At 40.2% G+C, this 10293-nt stretch overlaps 1 protein-coding gene and 2 long non-coding RNA genes across 3 annotated transcripts; 2 read left to right on the top strand and 1 right to left on the bottom strand.

Annotated features, from left to right (window-relative positions):
• Nucleotides 1-113: 113 nt before the first annotated feature.
• tubg1 (tubulin, gamma 1) lies at nucleotides 114-10146 on the bottom strand. Its single transcript, XM_042505732.2, has 11 exons — nucleotides 9940-10146; nucleotides 9469-9581; nucleotides 8816-8983; nucleotides 8650-8718; nucleotides 7297-7376; nucleotides 7075-7201; nucleotides 5354-5440; nucleotides 4377-4526; nucleotides 2983-3135; nucleotides 2723-2884; nucleotides 114-1358 (listed from the first exon to the last, which is right to left on the bottom strand). The coding sequence occupies exons 1-11, from the start codon at nucleotides 9986-9988 to the stop codon at nucleotides 1161-1163; spliced, it is 1356 nt and encodes a 451-aa protein (XP_042361666.1). The 5' UTR covers nucleotides 9989-10146; the 3' UTR covers nucleotides 114-1160.
• Nucleotides 1281-2846, top strand: LOC148186446 (uncharacterized). Its single transcript, XR_015779627.1, has 3 exons — nucleotides 1281-1415; nucleotides 1690-2073; nucleotides 2725-2846. It is a non-coding gene; the product is annotated as an uncharacterized LOC148186446 (long non-coding RNA).
• On the top strand, nucleotides 3325-8924 carry LOC148186447 (uncharacterized). The gene is made up of 4 exons (XR_015779626.1): nucleotides 3325-3388; nucleotides 7000-7173; nucleotides 7278-7392; nucleotides 8788-8924. It is a non-coding gene; the product is annotated as an uncharacterized LOC148186447 (long non-coding RNA).
• Nucleotides 10147-10293: the final 147 nt, after the last annotated feature.

A 10293-nucleotide genomic window follows, 5' to 3' on the forward strand; every position in this document is an offset into this window, starting at 1 on the left:
GGAAAAAAGTGGTGCTTTATCATTTTGTAGGTTTGACTAATGGGAAGGAAAATGACCTTTACATAAAACCAGCCAAGTGTACCTCTAACACAAGAAACATTTCAAATGGCAAATGGAAAGCAATAGAAAATGTGTTTATTCATCATTTCAACAGGTCCAACAAGCAAAGCAACGTGAAACAGTATATTCATTTTAGACGATACAGCCAGTAAACCTGCTGTTCTTTAAAGTATATTTACAGGCATAGAGATGTTAAAGTGTGTTAAAATGAACTCTATCCTCCTACACCATGTTCATCTGTGCAAACTTTCTCTACTGTAGGCGGCAAATGATGTCAAAATGTCAACGTCGTTCTTATGGCAGGTGCTTTAGCATTGTTTCTGACACAATCCTAACTTCAACTTGACATTCCTGTTGGTCATGTACAGCGCTAACAAATGAACAATGTGTATCAGCAGCAGACAGACTGTACAAAGCACCTTGACAGAAATGTCTTGGATGCAAGAACCTGCATTAACCACCATGCATCAAACTTTCAATAGCACTCCCATTATTCAAGGCAATCAGTTTGTAGGCGGTGGATGTTTTACTGTAAATCAACTGCACAAAGTACTTTACTCAGTATAAAAATAGACACAAACAAGGCAACAGGTTGTCTTAACATTTCTGAAAAAAAAATGGCTAGAAGGTGGGAAAGTTGAATTTAGGAAAAAAGGAAAAAAAAAACAACTATCAACAGACATTTATAGATTGTTCTGTACAATATATTTTGATGCGTTCTGCACAGACGTGCTTTTACATCACTGCACTATTAGGTAAGGATTGCTTATTTAAACTGGGTTTGAGAATGTCCAGTATGTGATATAGTCCAGTCCATTATACTTTTTGGTAAATGTAATAACAATAACAGTGGCCATTAACACCTATCCCGAAGTTCCTTTTCAACTGTGAGACACAAACACACTAAACTATTTAATGCTACAACAACCCAATAAATATTTCTTTCAGAGAAGCAGCTATAGCCAAATACCTGTCTATTTTGGGACACCTACATGTAAGAGGAAATATTCTGAAAAGTGAAGAAGGGACATAAACTGAGTTGGGATAAAGCAGCTAAGCATGTATGCTGACTGAGTTGTAGTTGAGACAAAAGTTTCAGTTTACTGTTCCTGTGTGCCCCAGGAGATGTAGTCAGGTCGCGTGGCTGCGCTGTACTCATCCACCAGCTGCTGGACCACTTCACGAGAGTTGTCCAACTCATCAAAGTTGTCCTTGAATATGTCCTCTTTGCGGAATTGCTCCAGGAAGGCCTCACGCTTACGCAATTTGTCGTATTGCCGGCACGTCCGCTCAAACAGCTGCGGGACAACAGAAGAGAGGACGTCAGAATGAAATCTGCTGCTGGGAAGGGAGTGGTGAGATACATGTTTTTTTCTGTCTTCTTTATAACTGGCAAAGTTTTTTCTTAACTTCCATGTAACCAGAAAGGAAAATGAAACCTATGACTTCACTGAAACTTCCTTGGATGACTGTAATTTCCCCTTACTAAAATGTAAGACCTGAAATAATGAGGAAAAAAATGCTGAACTTGGGCATTGTAATTTGGCTGTCTGTAAAGGGCCTTCTCAATCATCTCACAGGTAGTAATTTAATGACATCACAGGTCTGCATTTTCCCTCGACTTCACAGCTCACGTTCATGCTCACAGTTTAAAGGATGGCGCTGTGATCACAGCTCCAACATCAACAAGAAATCAAGATGGCTGCTACTGCTGTTTACCTGCTGTGATTCCTGCGGAGCTATCTGAACTCTATCCTTTTAACATCTGTTGAATCCTTGATTTGTCTTTGGTTTACTCATCTAAACTGGGACAAAGAGAGTGGTCATCTGTCGCATTATCAATCTGGCGCAGATATCCAGCTGTGGACATGTTATTTTGTTGGACTAAGATCACCCAGGCTTTTTGCCTTGTAGGCCTGATTCTCGGCCTAGTGGTTCAGCAGACCAGATTTTGCCATCCCACCTAAGGAAAATCCCCACAGCAACTCGGAGGAGGCCATCTCCGTGGCTCAGGTGTGTGAATTAGTTGAGCAACAAAAGGATTTTATAAAACTCAACAGCAGAAAAACTTAAAATCTGTGTGAGAAAAAACTCCAAGGCGCTCTCTTGAGAGAGCGCCTTGGAGTTTTCCTTTTTTTCTCTACACTTTGTACATTTATTTTGTTAGTTTTCTTTTTATTATTATTATGATTCACTTTTTCCCATGTAATTTATGTTCTCTGCTATATCATGTGAACATTCTCATTGTACTTTATTGATCCTATGCCTGCTTTATCTTATTTTCTTTATTATTATTTTATAGTATAATACTTTATTTACTTTTGTAATATGTTTTGAAGTAAAATTCTCTTATAAGCTTCTAGGGGTTTTCTGTATCTCACCTGCACAATCTCCTTCTATTAAGTTGACATTTTGCTGTTTTGTTTTTTACTGATAAATAAATAAAAATAAAGTAAGGAATTTGACAGGATGACAATCCAAAACCCAATTTTGTGGAATTCCCCTCTAACTGCTGCAGTAGAGACTCAACTTCAGCTTTAGGACAATGCATATCCTCGAGTATTGACTCAGAGCAAACACAGACAGGTCTCAGCTGTGTAAGTAAACACTGGAGGAGAATGTTACTGAACAGGCTGAGTGATGAAACTTGAACATGACTTACAGAGGAGATGCTTGTGTGGTTGGCCATCATCAGGCCGCTGACCCTGTGGGCCGAGGGCAGGTACGGGGACTTCCTGGACAAAGCCACCTGGATGCTGGCGGGACCCCAAGGAATGAAGCTGGCAAGTTTACGCTCCCGGATCCTTTGGAGGCTTTTATGCACCTACATTGAGTGTAATACATTTGAGTACTCTACAAACATCTTAAGTTATTTGGAATTCATACAGACTGACACCTCAGAAACATACTGTGCAGTCGTACCTGTGTTGGGTCGACTTCTCCCTGGATGATGTTAAGGATGGCGATGTAGCAGTGGCTTGGCTGCCTCTCCCTTCCTGTGGACACCATCACGTTTTTGGGCTGCAGAAGCCTCCTCATCACATCCAGCACTGTGGTTTTCCTCACACTAGCAACCTGAAACACAGCGAACGTACTGATTAATAAAAAATTAATAAAATAAATTCAGTATTTTAAATATTTAAGTCCCCATGAAATGAAAAATACACTTTCACAGTTGTAATGCGTGTGAACTGATCATTTATCTCTAAAATACTGTACCAGAGTATTTTTTTCACTAAATCCCTGTCTTTTCTCTTTCTGTACAACCAGGGGCACGTTTTTCCAGGTTGAACATGTTTCCTCAAAACGGTGTGCAACAGGCCCTGAGGTATGTTTTCTATCACATGGTGGGTGTGTCAGGTGTGTATCCAATCAGCAGCTACATGCGTGTAAACAAAATTCTGGTAGATTTTTGCAAACTGTACACACATTTTTTGTTTTTATTTCCAACTCGCTTTGGCAAAATAATCTGAAGTTTTCAAAAGCCAGTAAAGCCCTTTAAATTGAATTGAATCAAAGCCTGCTACGTTAAAAGGCAGTGTGCCTACATAAACTTTAATTTCTTTATAAATAAACGTTTTGCTAGATTTTGTTGGGGCTGAATGTAGCTCTAGTAAACACTTCACATCAATTCGTATTCTGTTTTGATTTTATTTTATTTTTTCATGCAGGTTTGATTATGTCTTTTTGTCTTATGTGTTTTTGGTGCTTTCTTGTAAAGCACTTGGGTTGCATTTCTTGTATGAAAGGTGCTATACAAATAAAGTTTATTTTTATTATTATTATTATTATTATTAAATGAGACTTTGGTCGACAAGCTAGCCACACCGCTCTTATAATAGCACCTTACCATGTGTTTGTTTTAGTAGTTTACAGAACAATATGGAGAGATATAAGAAGAAATGTTTGTTTTTAGGCAAAGCCTTTGTTTTTATTTACAGAACGCGGTGGCTGAGGTCTAATTCATTTGTCTCTCCCTTATCCTCCTCCTGAAACAGCGAGAGGTTGTGGGAGGTGTAGGTAGAGCCAGCAGTCCACTCAGCAGCGAACTCTCTGTAGCTTCGTATGCCACTAAACTATAAGCCTGCCCACTCTTAAGTGGTCCAATCCAATGTGAAGGATTTGATTAAAATCCCCTCAGTATCTGTACACAGCTCAAACATTCTGTTTCACTGGGAAATTTATAACAGCACAGAAGTTAAAGACACTGACACTTTAAAACCAAATGCAAAAATACTTTGCTTTGGGATGCACAGATGCTGGTTTTGAGCGTATACATGAAAACATTTTTGCACCATTTGCAATATTTCACTCACTGACTGATCAGTAGTAAGTGGTGTGTAGCCAGTCATAAGGAAGTGGAGGCGAGGTGTGGGGATGAGGGATGCAATCAGGCCAATAAGGTCGTTGTTCATGTAGCCCGGGTAACGCAGGGTGGTTGTGCTTGCAGACATGATGGTAGAAACCTGCGTGAACAAAGTTTGATTAGAAACAAAGCCTTAAATGGATGAAAATCTGGAAAGAGCTTACAAAAAAGTTAGATTGTATATGTATTGTTGTTATACTGTTCCTACTGTATATTTGTTCACTTGCCCAGGGACTGGGGATGAAAATCAGCTTTTAGCAATATATTCCTACATAATTCTAAGATTTCAAGTGTTGAAATGTATGTTTATTATCTCAAGTAAACTTGTAAATAAGTAAAAAAAAAACCAAACAAATAAGGAGTTTGAGCTGGGTGCTATATCAAAATAATTTAATCCAAATTTGTTTCAGCACATCATTAAAAAACAAAATCATTCGTCAAAAAGTAACTTTGATGGATTGCAACATTGTAATGTTTCATTTCAGTTCTTCCTGCATTTTACTGAGAAAAAAAAACTATGCAAAGGGTCATGAATAGATCCTAAGCTTAAACATTCTTCAGATTTCATTTTTTTGGCCACACCGACCAGACCTAAAAAAGGAGTGCAGCCTATATTCAAACTCTCCAAGTGTAGCTCCTGTCAGGTAGGCTGACATAGTTCTTAGAAAGCGCAGCAATGTACATCTCCTTTCCTGGAAAGCTTAAATCCAGTCTGACATGCAACCGACTCACCCAACTAGTTCCCAAATCTTGTAATTATTTAAGTGAGTGATGTGCGCCTAGTACAACCTGTCTCAACATTAGCCTTTTTTTTAAATACAGTCAGGTAAACTGCAATCGAGGAATATAACGAAAACCTGCTGACTAACAAGCTGAGAAAACAACCGGAGACCAAGGTTATAAAACTGAACGACGCCTCTCACTTACCAACTGATTGATCTGGGAGAACGAGGGGTTCTGGATATGCAGCCTGTCTGTGGCGATGCGATTTAAAGCCGTGTTATCCAACACCACCTGATACACACACACAACACAAACACACACACACACACACACACACACACACACACACACACACACACACACACACACAAACACACAGGGCAATTATTAGACAAATGAAAAGAAAACAGAAAGGGAGAAAATTCCCTCCAGCAGAACATTACAGAAGGTCAATTCACTGCTACAATGTTAATTAAGAAAGAGCGAGAGGGTATCAGAGTAAAGACGTAGTCAAGGAACCACTCAGGGAGCAGCACAGTGTGCTGTTGTTAGCAGAGCTGAACATAAAAGACACTGTGCAGTTGCAACAGGGGGACCAATTCTTGGGCAGATTCTATTAGCTCTCAGGCTAATTTAATCAACGTGAGGGCCTTACGCAAGACCCGGAGGAAGTAGGTATTAGAGAGGAAACACCATTAGACTGTTGGAGCATCTCAGACTAATACAATCACCAATTTAAGACTGAGGTTTATTAAGTTTGATTGGCGGCACTGCAGTTTGCTCCTTTGTTAGTTTGCTGCCTACGAAATGCGGCGGCCTAAAAAGTTACGTTTTTTAACAAAAAAACTTGCAGGAATGAAAAAAAAACCAGAATACATCTGTAATGTAGTTTAAAAAGTAGGTCTGTGGATTTTGAAATTGACTGAAGGTACATGACCTTACAAAATGGTTATCATTATTATTTTAAGTAATTATTCCAACACAAATATTTTTGTTTTCTTCTACGGTGCTTTTGTTGTTTTGAGGAGTGTCGATTGATAGGGTATTATGTTTGTAATATTCATCCATTCTTTACACATCTGGATGCCCGTGTGAATGTGCTTACGACATGTATGACAACTGAACTGCGACCTGCTACGCCCCGCATAGAAAAAAGCGAACGTTATACTGTCATTGTGTAGTTGGTGCTACGTGTGCTTAATCAAATGATGGTTTGTGTGTACTGTATTAACATAAAAACTTAAGGAACTTTCCAAGAACAGTTTGCTTTTGCAAGAAATGTATAATGTTTCGCTGGTTTGGTGTGATATTTTTGGTTAGTGTGTAGAGTTTTGAAAAAAAAAATGGCCCGCAGTTTCAAAGGTTTCGTTAAAGCAATCAAAAAAATTGTGATCACTTGAAAATGACATTTGACAAACCGAGCCAAAGCTAGTCTGTTACAGTGTGGATTCCCAATAATAAAATAACGTTGATGTTTTTTACGGCACTGTGTAATAGACCTGTGAGACGTAATCAAACTTTATTCATGGAAGAGTTTCATAAGCCTTTGATGTCTTAACAGCCTGACATGTGTACTTGCTGCCTTTTGACCCATAACATTTACGTCAGAACACAAGAGGCCAAATTTATTTAACAGTCTGACATCATATCGTAATTTTATGGGCAATGTAACTGAAAGCTTTTTCAGTAAAATTATTTTCGTTTCCTGCTCATTGATAGCGGAACAGTTTAGCGACCATGTTTTAGTTTGAGTGTGGTTTGTGCAAGTGGCAATTTACAAGTGAACCGGGGCTCGTATAAAAATGTGTTTTAATCTGATGAGGTTTTGTTTTTTTTGGGGTTTTTTTTAGAGCCATGGCTGCGTTGTGAAGGAAAACGGGAGAGACAAGGTAAATCAGCATCCATTCATGAGTGCTGCTGCTCACCACGCAGTCTGCGTTCTGGGTGAGCCTCTTAAGTGTGAGCAGCGAGTTGTACGGCTGAACGACCACATCACTCATCTCATCCTGGTTTGGGAAAACAGAGTAAGTCTGCACCAGCTTCTTTGGGTACCTAAAGATCAGAAAACATATCATTAATGTACCTTATTTCAACATGTTTGGCTAAAAAAAAAAATGTTTTTTATCAGGTTGCATGTGTTTGTCGACCTGTCGTTGAGTTTCTCCAGCAGATAGGATCCCAGCCCAGAACCTGTGCCCCCTGCAATGGAGTGACACAGGACAAATCCCTACAAAGACAAAGAGGTACTCATTATTCTCAGTTCACATTTACAGCTTCAACATGTGCCACGTGTGTAAAAGCTCACTGTAAACGCTACTGATGCAGAAAGCTGAATGTGTGTGGGTGAGCCTCTCTTCCCTGGCAGTTATATAAATGGGAGTGCAGCAGCCCCACCTCACAAATAGGCTCCCTCACCCCCTAACACAGCCCTGTAATACCTGCCTTCTACGCTCGCCCGGCTATTATCACCAGACGTTCTACACGCCACACCCTGCCAACATACACACGCTCACGGCAGCTCGGCCCACCTTCTTATCCAACGCACACATGAGTGCACACACTAAATAATAATGTGGGGTCATGATGTGAATGAGTTACAGAAATTGCAGACCTTAGAGGGGAAATGCGAGTGTTATTTTATAGGAGGTTGGCAGCTGAAAGAAGTTCATCCAAAAAAAGAGGCTAAGAATAATAGTGAGGCATGGCTGAGGCTCTGCTAGTTTTAAGATGAGAGGGTACTGGCACCATTTGAACATAGTTTTCAAGTCATTCATTTCTACATTTCTTCATTTTACCACAACAAAGATACAAGAGTCAAACTAAAAGGCATTGTTTTGTACAGTTTAGTATTACCTAATACTATTCACACTATTTATGGATTACTCAGCAGGCCAACTGAGTGCCACCTGCGAAATATCACTGAAAGAGACACAAAATAACCACAAAGTGACACAGGATGATGTCTAAAGGACCACAAAGAGACGTAGAATGACTGCTAAACACAAAGCAAATCAACAATAAAGAGACACAAAATGACCACAAAGAGACAAAAGACAACCTTTAAACGACCACAAAAACACACAAAATGACTACAAGAAGATCAAAAATGACCACAAAGAGATGCAAGACACAGCTGTGCTATTCTTTGTCATTTTGGGTCTCTTTCAGCCTGGGTATCCTGCTCCTATGTAAGAGGAGAGAGGAGCCTTTACAATGTCTTTGTCCCGTTGTCTCATAGTCTGTCCATTATTCTGACAAAATTCCTCTACAGGTTTAGTCTGAAATGAATTCTGTCACATTAATAATTACAATAAACAAATATTTTCAGGCTGTTTAGGCCTCAGTTGGGTTAAGAGTGTCAGTTGGCCTTACTGTGTAATATTTCTATACACGGCCGTATTACATTACTTTGAAATCAGTTTTTAAAATTCCACACAGCCTCCGCCCCGATCACTCCCAGCTCCAGGGGGCGGTCTGCATGTGATAAATGACAGACTTGCCTCCAGACTGTCACTGCCATCTGCCTCCCGGTCAATGATGTCAAAGATGTCCTCTTGGATTTTTTTGCCCTAGCGGGGACCAGAACACCAGAGCTTAATTTGAGATGCATTCAGGTTTTTTTCTTCTTATATTTACAGAAAGAAACATGGCACTGGCAGTGATTACCTGTGAATATCCACTTGCCCAATTGTTCCCAGCACCTCCACCGTGCTCTGACAGGTAGATGTTCTCTGGGTTGTACAGGTTGGCATAAGGAGAGTTGAGGATGGAGTGGATCACCCTTGGCTCCAGATCCAGGAGGACTGCACGGGGGATGTAGTGCTCATCGTCAGCCTGTGAAGTTTTATTAATAAATAGGAGTTAGCTGGTGATACACTCCAGCGGGGATACTCTACTTGCTTTGCTCGGGGGAAACTTTGGCAAAATGTCAGAAGGCCGGGGTTCAGTTGCAGCAGTTGTTTATTTTTCAAATAAATAAGCTTTTGATGATTCTTTATACACCCTATCTCCTTATGTATACAAAACTTACAACAAACAATTCCCAGTGTAAACCACTTTTTTTTTTTATTGTGAATTAAATAATAGTTACGGGCCGTAAATTGAGTTTCACTGCTGTACAGTCTGCAAGTTGCTTTGTTTACTTGCAGTCTCATTTCAGTTTACAATACAATCTCTCCATCTAGTGGCACATCATGTTGTTGCACTTTGAGCATCACCCAACGAAGACTGAACATAAACTGTACGCAGAAATGGTAAGCTTTTAAACCTTCAGATGTGAGGGATAATGAAGTGAAGCAGTCAGTGTTTGCAGCACTCACCTGGTAGAAGAAAACGTCCTTCCTGTCGGTCCCTTCAGTCGCAAACTCCTCAACAATCCCCTCTGGACTAATGCCATGCTCTGCACACAGCTGCTTCCAAAACTCAAAACCGACTATGAAACACAATGGAGAGCAGGTCAGCAAAACGGTAAGACACGTTAACTATCCGTTTGTGACATTACAAGCTTATTAGACAAACAGTAACCACGTTAACTGACATAACCTGCAGCGTTAAATGACTGACACTGCACATGTAACGTTAGCTAGCTTATATTAGATTACATTTGCTACGTAGATCCTATTATCCACATATCAGCTAAGCTATGTTACACTGTCGCTAACTGTTATATTTTGTTGGCCTGGTTTGATATTATCGCCTAGCTAACGTCGTTACATGTCAGATCATCTTAGCTAGCCAACTTTCAGTGTTGGCTAACGTTATGATGGACATTAACTCAGTCTTTCACCTACTTTGATTTCCACATTGTCCGAGCTGGAGCGTTATGATTTCCCTCGGCATGTTCAGTCTTCGGTTGCTGCTTATTTATTTAGCTAGCCCGCTAGCTGCTTGCTAGCTAAATGATGAAAGAAAAGTAGACAGCAGCTGAGACCGCTTCTCCAGCAGCAGCCCGCTCCTTCCCGCTTGGTGCTGATGTGACGCTTCTAGAGCTCTTCTTCTGCTGTTTATTTTCGGGTCACTAACAGAGAGTAATGGTGCAGCCGCCGCCTACTGTGTCGGAGTGTGTTGTGTCACGAAGAAGACTATTTGAAACATTCAAGAAGAAAACACAGGCAATATTTTCGGGTTTTACGAGCCAAAATCCC

Source organism: Plectropomus leopardus, chromosome 18 (genome assembly GCF_026936395.1).
Source record: "Plectropomus leopardus strain MGB_pleo_1.0 chromosome 18, ASM2693639v1, whole genome shotgun sequence".
NCBI classification, from domain to species: Eukaryota; Metazoa; Chordata; class Actinopteri; order Perciformes; family Serranidae; genus Plectropomus; species Plectropomus leopardus.

What these genes read in the sequence shown, in the direction of transcription:
- tubg1 (XM_042505732.2), bottom strand. Translation starts at nt 9,988, where the DNA reads ATGCCGAGGGAAATCATAACGCTCCAGCTCGGACAATGTGGAAATCAA. An exon ending in CTGGAGAAACTCAACGACAG is followed by an intron (nt 7,202 to 7,296) that starts GTCGACAAACAC and finishes TCTGATCTTTAG; the next exon opens with GTACCCAAAGAAGCTGGTGC. An exon ending in GAGAAGTCGACCCAACACAG is followed by an intron (nt 2,885 to 2,982) that starts GTACGACTGCAC and finishes CACTCAATGTAG; the next exon opens with GTGCATAAAAGCCTCCAAAG.